This window comes from Nipponia nippon, unplaced genomic scaffold (assembly GCF_047370975.1).
Source record: "Nipponia nippon isolate SJK-2023a ecotype South Korea unplaced genomic scaffold, ASM4737097v1 scaffold_3, whole genome shotgun sequence".
NCBI classification, from domain to species: Eukaryota; Metazoa; Chordata; class Aves; order Pelecaniformes; family Threskiornithidae; genus Nipponia; species Nipponia nippon.
This window is the reverse complement of record NW_028262347.1, coordinates 104,254,857-104,270,874: the sequence shown is the minus strand read 5'-3', so window position 1 is coordinate 104,270,874 and position 16,018 is coordinate 104,254,857. Positions and strand designations below refer to the sequence as shown.

At 37.5% G+C, this 16,018-nt stretch overlaps 1 protein-coding gene across 2 annotated transcripts in view; it reads left to right on the top strand.

The window, feature by feature from the left end:
• The window catches only part of TM9SF3 (transmembrane 9 superfamily member 3), a 51,081-nt gene that overhangs the window by 26,027 nt on the left and 9,036 nt on the right, over nt 1–16,018 (top strand). For both annotated transcript variants that reach the window (XM_087764149.1, XM_087764150.1), the window contains exons 6-10: nt 469–600; nt 1,122–1,288; nt 3,899–3,993; nt 5,914–6,044; nt 14,515–14,654. In XM_087764149.1, the coding sequence (XP_087620275.1) occupies nt 469–600; nt 1,122–1,288; nt 3,899–3,993; nt 5,914–6,044; nt 14,515–14,654 (665 nt within the window). The remainder of the gene's footprint in view (nt 1–468; nt 601–1,121; nt 1,289–3,898; nt 3,994–5,913; nt 6,045–14,514; nt 14,655–16,018) is intronic.

Here is a 16,018-nt window from a genome sequence, read left to right as displayed (position 1 = left end):
TTTGGATTATGTTTGGAGCTCAGTGAAAAGAAGAAGAGGTGCTTGTCAGAGGCAAAATAATGCTGCTGCACATTTTGGTCCTGTGCGAAATAATGGTTCCTTTGGCTTTTTGACTGTAAGTGTCTCTCTTACTACTTAAACCTCTTCTCTAGGAAGGCAGCAGTACATCGTGTTGCCTTGCCTTTACCAATGGAGCACGCACAGCCAGTTGTTCGAACTTTGCTGGTGCTTAACTAAGCTGTGATAACTTCATGAGCAAGCTTGGCTGTTGAAAAGCTTTACGTATGCTGTTTCACAGGCCAGTTTTAGTGGGACTTTCTACAAATGGAGTGTTACTTACAATATGGGTTTATTGTTACTTAGCTAGGGCTGACAAGCTGTCCTGCTAGGCAGCCATTTTTCCTTATTGGAACAAATTTGAAACACTTTTACAGTTCTAAACCTTAGGGATGTGTTTTCTTTTTGTAGATTCACTGGTTTTCAATTTTCAATTCTTTTATGATGGTGATCTTTCTGGTTGGCCTAGTGTCTATGATATTAATGAGAACTTTGCGAAAAGATTATGCAAGATACAGCAAGGAGGAAGAAATGGATGATATGGTAAGATCTGCATTCATGCTTTTTAAAATTTTTTTTTTTAAAGCTCATTGTTTTCTCTTTGTACATTCATTGCGCTAGCAGCTCTGAATGGCTTTCTTCAGTTGGACAGAAAACTGCCTTATGTGTGTCTGGAAAGTGTTACTGGTTTTCTTTATAACATGCTCCTAGGTTGCAACCCAGAATTCTGTCTGTAGTCACTGTGTTAATGTTCATATCCGCGCTTAGGTTAAACAAGGCCCATTCTGAGCATGCAATAGAAGCCTGTGTATACTCCTAAGCACTTCAGAGGATTTTAGGGACAGGGAGGGAATCTGGTAGATTTTACTGCATCATCAGGTAGTAGTTTTTGTTGTCTTTATAAGCATCTGAAAAGTAAACTTTTCTCCTAGATTTGATACATTCAGGAGAGAAGACGTACTTGAAGTTGCTTTAATAAATCAAACCTTTAATTTATGCCTAGCTTATGTGTTTGTCATTAATTGTTATGACTAGACTTACAATTTTTTTGTTGTTGTTCCTAGGACAGAGATCTAGGTGATGAGTACGGGTGGAAGCAGGTCCATGGAGATGTTTTTAGACCATCCAGTCATCCTCTAATATTTTCATCGCTTATTGGTTCTGGTTGTCAAATTTTTGCTGTCTCTCTTATAGTCATTGTTGTTGCAATGATAGAAGATTTATACACAGAGTAAGTATAATTGTGCCATGCCTTCTGCATATAAATGCTTAAATGAACAAAATAATTACAAAAATGAATGTTCTAACTGGCCTGGAAAAAAGTGTTTGAGACTCTCTAGTCGTTAGGTCAGATGTAGTATTCAGAAGGGCTCTTCTAAGTTGTAATGAAACTTTGTCCTACCCTTATCATGTGAATTGATCTCCTTTAATTTTACTTTTTTAATGCTTGCTTTTACATGATTTATTATGAAACTAGTTTGTTGTTCTGCAGCATCACGGGTAATTCTGTGGGAAATAAATGTTAAAAGGTACATATTTCACTCTTGGTTTCATCTGGAGTGACAAGATATTACTATATTTTTTTATCTTGTTTTCCCTGCTGTGTCCTGTAAAGACTGAAGCAGGAGTGTGCTGTGTTGTGAATAGTCCTGTTTACTGCTGACAATGCATTAAGCCAGTCCACAAGTCTTCTCAGGAATGGAGATTTAATTTCTTAAGTTCTGTCGAACAGATACTGCTCAGCCTGTGTTGCATGTAAAACCTCCAGCAATAGGTGGGCTGTGGTCCTGACTGGAGAGAATTCATTTAAAACAAACAAATAGTACTCTGGTTTCAGTTGAACACACCACTTACGGTTCACCTAGTTCTCTTCCTTTACCTTTTACTGGTTTGAGATTTTCTGGTGTCCTGGATGAACTTCATCTGTTTCTGCAGTGATAGTATTTTGGATACTGGAGAGAATTTTTTTTTTTAAACAAGTGCTTTGTTTTAAGCAATGACTAAAATATCAAATCTCTGTTCTGTTTTCCCTTGAATATCACTTGTAACTATTGATTTTAACAAGTTGTAATACTTCTAACGTGCCACTAGAGAGAACTCTTGTTTTTGATTTTAGCTGCCTTTTAAAAAGCCACTCTGTAGTACCAGTACCATGGCATATTTTCATTTTTATATGGTGGTGTTCCCCCCGTGTGCCCCATGGTTACATTTCTGGATAGACTTACATACACATTTTTAATTGTACAGCATGTCAGCCCTTTAAGGGAGGGAATGAAACCATTTCAGAATGTTTGTGCACTGTAGGGATGCTGTAAGTTAGTAATGGCAATTGTAAAATGTGTCAGAACGGTAATTTTTAAAAATATATGTGCACTTAGTCTTTTATTGCAATAGGCCTTTATATCACTTTCAAAGTGAATTTAATTCTGGGTCTGTAACAGAACAATTGACCAAATCTGGTGCAGACAATTCTTATGTTTAGGAAAACAGTGATGTGAGTGAAAAAGGCTGTAAATCAGAATTATGAGAATTATTGCCTGTCAGTATTCTTCAGGTCTGTTAAAACTCTTAGAGATTGTGCAGCTGATGCCAACTAAAAGTCTCTCAGTGAAATTTGGTCGTGTCAGCTATTCATTTATTTATACAGGTTTGTGTTTTGAGAAGCTTTTCCATTAGAATATTTGAAACACAAGTGAATAAGCTTGAGAATAGGAAATTTTTGATACAATTTTAGATGAACATCTGCTGGTCATTTCACAGGTAGCCTGGATTTACATGTGTCACTTCAGACTATGCATGGTCTTTGGGGTTTTGCATGTGTTTCTGAATTGGCTTAAGTTAGGAGAAGTGTTAAAATTAGTTTCTGTCTAACCAGTAGCTTTCTAAAATGGAATTATTGCTTACTTTTTTTAAGAAGTAAATGTTAGCATAACACTCCTTTAGTGTGTGTGACCAGCAGGTATATTTGCTCAGTTCAATCCATGCAGTCATGGAAGCTGGTTGTACTAAGGATTACTGCTTTGAGTAGGGCAGGCATCCAGTAATGGTTCATCAAAAGCCAAGATGCCAATAGTCTGGAATCTCTCAGAACAACTAATTTGAAGACAGTATAGCAAACTGCCTGAAAACCTTCTACTGCTTTTTGCTATCGAAGAGTAGCAGAGGGACATGGGGAAACAGCTCTATTCATGAATAACATTTGTATCTTGCTATTCTTAGACATGATTTTTTAAAAATATATTTGGAGATGGCTTTTGTGATTTAAAGTTATTAGCTTTGCCTGTAAAATTTCAGAAAAATTATGCCAAAATGAGTACTCCAACATTTAATGAGGTGATAATTTAGAAATTACTAAACTCTTCTGACTGGACTACTTCATGCTGATTTGTGGCTTCATTATAGTATTTATAGTTTCTAAATCAGGTCTTCTAATTTTCTGTGAGATGATCACTTTCGATCTTACAAATTAATTTCTGAAGGGTGGCAGAAACATCATTCACAATCAGCGTATTTTTGTTAATGCTGGCCTTTATATTAAGCAAAGAGTACCTTTTATCTGCAAAAGTTGAATGTTACACTTATGTGTGTAATGTCATGTAAACAGTTCAGGTCTTTGTACACAAGGTAAACACATCCAATTGAATTAGAATTGTCCAGAAGCTTTGGATACAAACAGTTCTCATTCTTAGGCAGATTTTACAATTTAAGCACTTTTAAATTTTTACATTACCTAAAAATACCAAATAACTGCTTCTATTAAATGTACGTATTTTACTGTAATCTTTTGCTCTAATACTGTTTGTTTTTCTATTTCATTTACCAAAAAAATCACTTCTTGTAGGAGAGGATCAATGCTTAGTACAGCTATATTTGTTTATGCTGCAACATCACCAGTAAATGGATATTTTGGAGGAAGCCTTTATGCTAGACAAGGAGGTAAATTGTTTTCATGTTTCAGCATTTTCATTACATTGTTAAATGGAGAAGTTGTTGTTTTCTGATTTGCACCAATATAGAAGTGTCCTTGTGGAGTTAGGTCATTCAGTTGGAATCCATTAAATTCTTAATAAACAGAAAATATTTTGAGTATATTTAACTTTCATATTATTTCCTATTCAGTATTGGCTGCATTTTCTAACCAAAGATAGCTGAAGTCTTTGGTTAATTTAAAAGTAATAAGAGCTAAAGAACTGTTAACAGTTGTATCTTATTAATGGGTTTTTATACTCTTGTATATAATCGTTTCGCTCATGACATCTAGAGAGTATAATAGTCTCTCCCTTTTCTGTAACATGCTGTTAAACAGCTCATGTCATCTTTTCCAGATGACTCCTACGCAGCCCTCCTCTGTAGGTACCAAAAGGGCTATGTTTACTAACACAGAAAGAATGAGTATACAGTACTTACTACACCAGTAATTGTGGATGGGGAAAACTGTTTATATAATCTTTTAAAGAAGGTTATTCTACTTTTCAGTATGAGCTCTGCTTTATACTTCAGAATTTCAAAATGACTATTTGTAGAGAGCAGAAGCCCAATAAAATTGACATAACAGATTTGGACAGGCTATCTTCAAGTGCCTCCCCACTATGCCTCTGAGTTATGACCAAATACCTCCTTGCAGTCCACTAGCATAATCCATTCCCTATGCTGCAATAAAAGAGTAATCAATATCTATTATCTTCTATAGTGCTTTAGGAAAAATAATTCTGGTAAGTTCGCAAAAGAAAATTAGTATCTTTTTAGCACAACATACTTGTTAGTTCTTAGTCTCAACAGCACCCTACTGTGAGTTTGGATGTTAGGTTTGGTTTTTTTTTTCCATGTGGCTTGTGTAGAAACCTAGTGATTTGTAGAAAAACAGATCTAGGTAAATTATGGGTTGATGTTCTACAATGTACTGTGCTGTATAGTTGAGCCAGATTTGCATTTTTTTCTACAGATCAAACATGTATCAAACCATGAAATGCTGATTATGTTGGCCCATGGTGAAAATACATATGATGGTCCTGAAAAGCATATGCTAGTTTTCTGACTGTTTTTAATGTAGTGCATATTACAGATGCATCTATGGTGTATTATATTTAAATATAGACAGTATTTAAGAGCATAGAAAGTAAAGGGAATATAGACAGTGAAAATTCTTAAGGTATGACCCAAGAGGGTTTTTTTGAGCTCTAAATGTACTAATAACTGCTAACAAGTGTTGCTGTTCCCTTTATGGCTGGGGTTTAGAAATCGCTCTTCTTCTACCTTTTCTGCTGTTGAAGATGTCTGAGTTCAATTTTGCTGTATATTAAATGTTGTGGCATTTTGCTTTATACCAGGGATAACCAGTTCCTTAATGCATCCTGAATGTGTGGAGTCAGCTTAGTTGGGTCAAGATGACCCAGAGCAGGTTGCTGCCTGAAAGCAGCTGTAGTGCTGAGTTGTCCCAGGAGCAGTGCTGAGCTCTCAGGGTGTGAGCAGGCTCTACACAGGGCCAGCTCTGCTATCTCTGTCTCTACTAATCTACGGCTTACATACACACCTGCGTTTCATTCCCCGGTTTCTTTGGCCAACTTAGTCAGCATATGCTCTTCTTCAACTGAAATGTTCTCACGCTGTATCCCTTTTCCTGTCTTTTCACCTGACCTAATAAATGGATTAATGTGTTGCATCTTGTGAATTGCCAGGAGTCAAATGAAACTTAGTTGACTCTTGGCTCTTTTATTGATGTAGTATGTTGTTACTTAATTCTTTCACCTTTTTGGGGGAGAAGTCATCAAAAACCTAAATTCTGGAGAGCTTGCTAATAACTTTTTAAACAAAATACGGTGTATATCACCCGTCCCATTGGAATGTCCCTTCTTACAGGAAGGCGATGGATAAAGCAGATGTTCATTGGAGCCTTCCTTATTCCAGCAATGGTGTGTGGAACTGCCTTCTTCATTAACTTCATTGCCATCCATTATCATGCTTCAAGAGCTATACCCTTTGGAACCATGGTGAGTCATTTTAACTGTAGACACAGGAAAACTACCTTTTAGTCTAAATTCAATTGTGAGTCATAGCTTTAGCTTCCTAGTTAGAAATTTATTCTGGGAGGGTTTTAAGGTGCTTCAAGTATAACTTGTTTGAATCACAATAGCAACAGCTGCTGGATGCCAACGACAGTCTTCTCTCTGCTTAAAGTGGCACTTCTGTTTTGTATTCAAGCTTAGTGTTATAACAACATGGGAAGTTAGCAGCTTTAATTTTCTTCTAGATGGCCAATGCAAACTGGTTATAAGGTAAAATGCAATACAAAAGGATTCCAAGTGAAAGCTACTTCCAAATCATTGCAGTCAAGCAGAAAAAATAACGGCCAACAACATGAGATGAGATGTCCTGAGGAGATCTGGCTTTATGAAAAGGAATAACTGTTTTCACTTTGTGAAGTGGTATTTAGTATCCAGTTATGGTCTTGTGTCTGTGTATTTACCATGTCACTTGAAAAACAATGCTGGTTGGATTACTTTTCTCATTTAATCATGATGACTCTTCTTGTTTCTTGTGGCTTTTGTCAGGATTTTGTTTGTTGTCATGTCCCTTTCAAGTAGCCTCAAATAACCCTGTGAATACAATGTAGGAAATAATCACTTGACACTTTGGCAGAATTTCTGTTTAAACTTGCAAGGGGTATTATTTGAGAGCAGAATTTTTTGAAATATACACCATAAAATTGCTTTTTCTAATTTTATGCAGTAGGACTGGTAACTTGAAAAATATCTTGATACAGCAAGGCTTGTTTTCTTTTCAGTATCTGTAGCAAATCTTGGGATTTAACCTTTTTTTATAGGTCCCTTCTTTGCATATCAGTTTTTGTGATATGTTAAATTGTTCAGTCTATTCAGAGATGCTCGAGTAGCCTTGGATTTCTTCTTAGTTTAAATTGACCGCAAAGTGAAGCACAGTATCACAAGTTCTGTCTTATAAATTTTATTGTTTGGGATATAATCAAATTCAGTATGTGACTGAAAATACTTCTTAAGTACACATTGTTAATGAATGAATGTGGTAGAAATCATAAATGATAATTAAAAGAGAGACAATTCTCAGTTTCAGGCAAAGGCTTTCAATAACTTTCTACTCATGGAGGTGTCATTACTTTACATGTATATTGCTGGTTCTAGTTACCTCCTTGTTAGTAGTATTTTCAATGCATGTCTAAATACCAACTTTTTACATTGAATTCGTTGTTATAAAACCACTAAATATAATATCAAGCTAAACATGTTTATAAACTGTTCACTTAATTGTTCTGGTTTTCTTCTTCAAGAAATTAGACTAAAATTCTATCTTTAGATATGTTTGTATTAGTCGATCAGTGCCCCAAAGGAATATTGTATTGGTTTTTCTTTCCTAAGCTAGCAGCCATATACAATACTGTCAGAAAAGTTACAACATTTATCTTTGATATGTGGAAAGAGGCTCTGTTTTACTGCTGAGCAAGCATTTATGATACCACATTTCTCACTTGTATTCCCATTTAGAGGTCAGGAATGCTGAGGGAAGGGAATTCCACCTGTGCTGAAGTTTGTCTTGTAAATCTGTTCAACTGATTTGTATTTTAAGATCATGGAAACATGTACACCCAAAAGCAAATGGGAATATAAATCTTCAGGGGTCGCTTATTCAGGATGTTAGGACTTCATAGACAGTGATTTTAATGATCTCAAGGTTTTATGAACATGTTTGAATCATTATGACTGTGGCAATAAAACTTCAGTGGAGTTAGCAGACACTGAGTTAGAGCAGGTTATGAATCGGAAACTTCATCAGAATAAGCAATGCTCTAATGACTTCAAATCAACTAATGAAGCTGGTTTGTAGAAGGAAATGAAAATTGTTTGAAATTACCATGTTATACTTCAGGCTGAAGTCCCTGGGAAGCCCTCTGGCTTTATGGATAAGATACATTTTGTGTCTTTCCACCTTTGGTTTCAATGTAGAGAAGCTTCCAGAATTCTCTAGTGCAAACTTGCTGCTGCTTTCTTGGGGAAATAAAACCTCTGCTATCTAAATGTACTAGAACACAGAAATTACTTCCTTTACTCTGGCATGTCTTGAAACCACCTTCCTTGATTTAAATTGCTGGCAAGAATTACCACCTCTTCTTGACTACTGTAAATCTGGAAAAAGCAGAAACCGAGTTGTTGAAAAAAGTCTCCGAGCTAAAAGGTTGCTAAGAGACTATGCTTAAATATGACATCCTTTGCTTTGCGCCTTTTGCATTGCCACTTCGCAGTGAACCAGTAGGTAGTCTCCTCTCTGTGACTTAATTCCTCCCTCCAGGCAGATTTTTCTATGGAATGTAGGCAAGGGCAGCTGATAGTGTCAAAGCCAAGACATCCAAGCTAACGCACAGTTGCTGCATCTTTGATCTACTTGGTATCTGCTCTTCCACATTTTGACTTGAAATGCTCAAATTGATTGGGCTCTTCGGGACCTTCGTACACCTCACTGTCATTGCAGTCTGTTTTGAACTTCAAAGCTTTGTTCACCTTCTAGATCTCATTCCCAATGTCTGGGATCTCCTCGAAGATGTGGCAGGGACTGGGAAGATCCAAAGCTTGTTTCTGAAATCGTTCTGCAGTCTTGGGACTCTGCCTTTAGCCCTTTTGGATATATATGCAAGCCATCTACCTATACTGTGACAAACCTTCTGTAGTGAAATACACCATGAGCCTGAACAAAGGCTTAATCTCTTCCCTGGGATAGCTTTCAGCTGCCCTTCCCTTCAAAATGCAATAAAGAATGTGACAGATTTTATTCAAATATGAGAGCTTTTTAAAACTTAATGGTTTAAAGCTTTCAACTCCCTAAGCATATGAAGGAAATATAGAAGTCTACTTTTTTCTCTCATCTCTTCACCTTTATAGAAATGCAGTGGCTACGTTCAATTCTTTGTTCTTTTGGGGCCCAAATTTGATTTTTGGGGGTATTTTGTCTATTATATCCTGTTACTGGTGAACGTAGAGTTCTTCTGAAGGTGTTGTACACCTTGATTTACTTTCTGTTGGTTTTTGTCGGTCTGTTTTGTGTATTTATCAATCATCTTTCTATTTTGTTGTGTTTGAATTATATGCAAAAAATGGAGCATGGAGCAATTAAAAAGAATTTTAAATAATGGCAAGTGAAGTGACCTCTCCATATATGTTTATGAGGAGTGTGGTGGTAGTTCTATGCAGAAGTACTTACCAAGTAATGCAGAATTTCTAGAGAGTACACCGTAACTGAATTTGAAGGGACCATCTTAATTCTGGCATTTCATAAGTTGTGACTGCCTACGTTGTTCTGTGTGTGGTACATAATTTAAAGATTTCCATTAAGGCTACTATGACTAATGTAATATTCTGACTGCAGAATCTGTGCAGCTTCTATTAAACTGTTTAAGGTGTACCATTTTTGTTTTGTTTGAGCAATAGGCTCCTGTGTGGCTAATGTTTCCAGTATGCATTTTTAATGATTTAATTAAACAAGGTTACGCACACTGAATTTCTCTTGGGATCGAGATCCTAGTGTTTGCATCTTTTATACCTTGTTTAAACGCGAAAAAAGTGTTTCCTCCAACAGATAGCTTAATCCAGGCTCCAGCCATCCCTGACAGCTTTAAGTTGGTGAGAGTATTGGCTGCCACTGAAAAAGGAGGACCTGGTAGCACCAAAGATTTTCGTGCCTTGAGCCAGATTAGGAAATACACCTGGCTAAAAATAGAAAAAATTCTAGTTATATGCATTCAGCGGGGTGCTTCCTCAGATTGCTTGAAAGTGACTGTGGAACCCTTGGTCAAAAACCTCACTTTTGCTGAAAACAGACAGCTTAATGCTTCTGCCTAAATTTTCAACAGTTCAATTTATTACCCGAAGTAGCACCCTAGATTAACAACTTAGTTTTAATAAAATTAATAACACTTTATTTTGAAGCCTTCTATTCTTTTCTTGTTCTGTGTAATGTTTGGGCAGATGATGTGCAGAAAACTGTTTCACTGTACAGATTCAGTAACCTTTATACGGGGCGAGAGTCTCATGACTGAGAGTGCAGTTATGGTAGCTGACAGGAACGATCAAGCTGCTGCTTTGACAGTTAATTTTTATTGCTTTTCTCCCTCGTGCATTAAGCAGTCAAGGCACCACAGCCTGCCAGTAGCTGTTTAATATTAGATATGCTCATAAAAATTTTAATTATCACCTTTGAATGAAGTTTAATCTACAGTTGTCAGAAAATATGAAACACATGGCACTAGAACATAAATTATATCCCTCTTGACAATGTTTCCTTTCAAATAAGGAAAACTGAATCCTGCACATTCCGCCAAGGGCAGTAGAATATTCTTTCCCCATGAAAACAAAACACAAAGACATGAGAAAGAATGCAGGCTTGGTGAGGTGGTTGATCTCTTATATGGCACCTAAAGTCTGTGAACCAAATTAGACGCTGGTGTATAAATAAGATATTTTGTACAACAAAAATGCAACAGTCGAAATAGGTATGTTTTAATGTATTGGATTGGTAGAAAAACTCTTGTTATTTATCTTCAGTAATATGGATTATGGAGAGTGTGTGCTTGTTTGCTTGTTGGAAAACTGGGTTTGTAGATGCAGTGGATTTGCCTGTTTGCATAATTTGTGTTTTCTGAAGTGGTAGTGAAAACTGTTCTCTGAATTTGTCTTGGCTGGTGTTACTTCTCTTAAAAGGCTCACTAAGACCTAACTTTCTTATCTCTGCCTGTCATGCAACAGCTATTATTGGGGTTTTGGTTTTTTCAGTATGTTACCAGTGACCTCTGTGGGAGGGCAGAGCATGTGTATGCGTTGATCCTGCCTTCGTTTCCTCTTACCATTTGTGATGGTGAAATGGAGGCCAATAAGTGTCTGAACTGCTTTCGCCATTTTAGTCTCATTCTCCAAAACCTTTGAGGCAGAAATCTCATAATGTCATCTCGGTTTCAGTTAAGACACTTGTGTACCCTGGTGCCCTGTGTTTGCTTCAGTTTGGATTTAAACTCTCTAGGTTTAGACATTGCCCAGCCTGCATCATCACTGCCCTTGCCATCTGTGGCAACAGGCGCTACCTGTTCGGTTTGGAAGGGAGACAGTGTCTTCACCTCAGATCTGAAATTAAGAGGAACATACTTGAAAAGGCAGAAGCTAGAAAAGCCAGTTATCTCTCACATCCAGAGAAGACTTACTGCCAAGAATGAAGAAAATAATTTTCAGCAAGCATAAGTCTGAGCAGGTAGACTATCTTGGAGTCAGACAGTGAGTTGAAAGCAAGAAAGAAGATGCTACTGAGGTTAGCACAGTGTGTGCCGATTTTAACCAGCACCACTTGTGTTGGTCAGCCTACTAAGACCAGCAGGTTTCTGTCACGGGGGTGGGGTTATCTCAGAAGACAGAACATTCACATCTTTATCAACTTGGACAGCTTATCAGAGGCAGGTGGAAGTGGGAGGCATTCCTGAGCCTGCACTATGGTCCATCCTTCCTTGCGTAGTTGGGCCTCCTTTGCACTGCAAAATTATCTCAGATAATTTTTAGACTCCTGAATGGCTCCAGGAAAAAAGGAAAAAATGCACTTCAATCCAGCTGTTCTCAGAACATAGCATAGCATTAAGACAGGCAGTTCATTGTTTAACAAAACATTGTACTTTACCTAATGCTGCTTACTAGATTTCACTGAAGATGCTAGCTGTTCTGTCTGAAATCAGTTCATTTTTCAGCCAAATGGTTAATAAAATGGAAGATGTTACAACATTATCAATCATGGCTTGACTGATCTGATAATGAAACCACAAGCACTCAAATTTTCTGATGGATGCCAGTTACAAGCATACTGGGGACAGGTTGGCAGTACTTACTGAAGCCATTATTCAAGAAACCTTGGTCTCTCTCAGCTTGTTTTATGCAGATAAACATTTTAGATTCCAGATCTGCTGCTGAGTCAGTCTCCTGGACAGCACAACAGCCAAGCCCTGCAGGAACAAGTTGGGCCTTCTTGCCCGCCTGATTTGAAGCCATTCAGCTCTGCAGTTGGTGTCACTGGAATGAGATGCCACTGACTGCCTTTTTTCATCTAGGAGTTTGCCAGCTAAGCAGTAATTAGGCCTGGATGTTCCTTGCTTGGTTCCTTTTCTGAGGTTATGTTGTTTCCATGTGGATTCCCTATGGTATATGTGTTTTGCAAGATGGACAGTTATAAGCTACTAAGTTTTGTTCCAGGTGAGCTTGGAACCCAAGCTTGGACAGTTTCTTTCCACAGTAAAGCAGTGGATTCACTTTCTACCATTATCCCCAGTGAAGGGTAATTTCCAAGATCAAGAAATGAAGCTACCTTGATAACTGCACTGTAAAGGACAGCTGTGGCTGGATGAGCAATACAGATGCCCTTTCACACTGCCTGTGTCTGAGTTTCCTGCCTTGGCCAGGTTTGAAAGCTACCTGCCGGAGTGCCATGGAGGAGGGCAGACAGGGGCCACCCGACACACCTGGAGGTCCTTGCGCAGGCAGGAAGCAGAGCAAGCTCTTCTTGGAAACGGAAATGGTTTCAGTATAGTCAGGTTGGAAATCCGTTGGATCCTATCCAGGCCTTAATTCTTGAACGTCTCTTCTACCCACTGCACTTCAAACAAGCTGGGACTTTTTGGTCAGAATTTTAGTAAATGTAGGACTCAAGATGTTCTTTGATATTTCTGATACTTTTTGACATTTTTCTGTGAAAATTCTTATCTGCTTGTTCTTTTAGACTGAGCAGTTTTCAAGTGCAGAACCTGCATCTGTTAAGTGAGTTAGCTGTATACTTCTCCTGTAATTTATTCTTAGGCAACCTCAGTGTCCTACCTAAGACACTATGCTTGATTACATGTGTGTTTTTTCAGTAATGGAAGACAGATGGGAGATACTAAAGATGTATTACTTGTGTAAAATCTGCTTTATTATTGGCAAGTATAAATACTATTTAGCTTTTCCTTATTTACTGTTGTAGCTTCATATTTTAGTGGCTCATGATGTAATTTTTTTAATAACCTCTCCTCAAAGATATACAAAGCAGTCTGGACAGTGCTTCTGCTTGTTGACCACCTGTTTGGTGTACCCCTTCTTTGAAGCAATATTTGACAAAAGTCAGTTTTTTACTTTTGTGAAATACTGCTTTAAACTCGTGTGATTGACTTAATGCTAAGTTTGTATTGAGTTAATGTGGTGCAGCTTCTCATCTCAGGAAGTCTAATGGTTCTTGGCTGCTTGGCAGTAGATTTCCATAGATACAACATAGGTGAACAGCCTTTATCTATCCTGGAGTAACTGCTTCTTAAACAAGTCAGTGTGTGGCTCTTAGACCTGGTCCTCTGTCCATTGTTTTGGATTAATCTGCTCCCATGGATGGGATGTCCTGATGGGGTGAAAGAGGAGTATAGCTTCTTTGCTCAGGAGGCACCAGGGTATACGCAGAGCCTCGGGCAACAGTGCTTTTAAAAGGCAGTATTTTCATATGTTTGGGTAGAGAAGGTCACAAGGTCAATACTCGGAACTATGGTTATTGCATTACAGGCAACTGTTCTGGCTTTAATTGTCAATATCAAAAAGTTAACAAACTGTCTAATGCTAATTCATTTTGTACTAAAGAGTTATGAGTAGAGAACGTCTTGCTAACACCTTAAATGTTCCCGTTTTGGAATATAAAAATATGTTGCCTTCAAGGAATAGCAAAAGTAGAGCTACATACATATACTGGAAAAAAGATGATTCATGGTAAAATTTTAGGGAGGCTGTTCCATTGGAAAGAGCTGGAACATTGGCTTGACTTCGCTGTGTTGTGCATAAACCTGATCTCTATATGTAAGTAGGGCCATTGTGCTTCTAATTGATGTATTTGTGCATACCAGTGGTCACTTGTGTCACCTGGTCGGTGGATAGTGGAGAAAATTGACCCCAAAATTTTGATTGGTAGCGGTCTGATATGGCTTTGCAATTCTTTTTTCGGTTTCTTTTTTGTATTGGATTAAAAATTTTGCACCTAGCAGTTGTAGTTTTGTTAGCAACTGCCTAACTGCTAGATGTTAACTCCCAGGGATAGCATACTCTGCAAAAGTTTGAGAAGCTGACAAAATTTTCTGTGACGAAGTACCATGAAGATTTCCGTTTAATTTCTTTGCAATGTATTGAGTGATTAGATAAAAACAGTAAAAAAAAACTGTAATGGTTCTGTTCTCTCAGTTGATGCAAGAAAATATACTTAATAATGTTTATTAGGAAGTTTCTCAGGAAATAAATACTTCCATTTGATAAAATAGACGTATATTGATAAATGCTTCATAACTACGAGTATGATTCTGCAGCAATAGCTACTAAGGACTAATATATACGGAGTGGGTAGGTTATCTTCTTTTGTCATCTTATACCTGGGTTTTTTAATTATTATTTTACTTTTTGCTTACAGGTGGCAGTGTGCTGTATTTGTTTCTTTGTTATTCTTCCATTGAACCTCGTTGGTACAATTCTTGGCCGAAATCTGTCAGGACAGCCTAATTTTCCATGTCGTGTCAATGCAGTGCCTCGTCCCATACCAGAGAAAAAATGGTAAAGACAAGAATTTGTGTTAACTAGGTGTATTCAATTCAGTAGATATAAAATGACTTTTCAAATGTGATCATTAAAAGGTTTTCTAGAATAACTTTTTTTATTTAAATTGAGCTATGTCTAGAAGAACGCCTCTACTGACATTTCCTTGATGTGATTTTTCTGTTGAATGAAAAAAACAAGTGCAGTAATGGTTAATAGTTGTAGCAGATTTTACAGTCCTGGATCACTGATTCACATTTGGCCTGAAATGCTCTTCAGTCTCTTATGTAAAACGGATGGTCCCAACCAAGTTCTTGTATGGGTATCTTGAAACTAAACCTTTCTTCTTTAGTTAATGCCTCTTACAGATTTAGGATTGAATGTGCCTTGGAGACAGAACTGTTCTGTTTAATGGTCTCCATGTACAAGCTGAGACATATTTGCAGGGTGATGGTGGGAAGAAGCTTGTAATGCTGTTCCCAATTCTGCACTTTTATTGATTGCACAGAGCATAAAATACTTCAGGTATATGGTTTGAATTGTGAATAAACCTTTATTTTTGAAGTGAATATAAAGGGGTGGGTGCCTAGTCTCAAAAAGTAGAATTAGGTTTTTTGGAAAATCATGAATGCAGTCACTTTTTCCTATTAATTTAATTCTGAGATGGAAGCAGCAAGCTATGGAAATGGAAATATCCTCAGAGGATTTTTTTAATCGATTTTTCTTGCTTTCCCTGTTCAGAGGAATGGAACAGACAAAGCGAAGGGGGCACTGAAACGTGTACACCCGCGATATCCAGGAAGTGCAGCACACTTAGTCTCTTGTTAGTGGTGGGTTGTGCAGCTCAGATGCTAGGATTTGATTTATATTGTGATCTGTATCTTGGGAATCCGATGGATTTTTCTGTATCAGCACGACAGATAAAAAGAAATAAGATACTTCTGTTGAAGATGATGAAATTGCACACTGTCAACTTAGACAAGTCTCCCTATAAATAATAAAAGAAGGTGCAAATTAAGTCACTGGTTACTAGCTAGATTCAGCATCATTGCAAGTACTACACAGAGGTCACCTTTAGTAAGTGACAGTATCATCTACAGGTAGCTGAGTATTCATTTTTGACCATAGGCTCATGACTCGGTATAGCATTTAAAATAAACACTGGTTCTTAATTATATAACCATTATCCTGCAAAATTTTCTCTGCGCTTTTTGCTGTATTTATAGCCATCAACAGCATTGAGTTTTCACTGCCTTCATTCAAGGCTAGTGGATGTTACAGGACTTGACTGCTTAGGCCCTTTTTGGGCAAGAGAGATTCTTTCTGTAGCCTTTGAGGCTGGTTAGATGCCTAACCTTATGCCTGTAGGTGATAGGCATGAG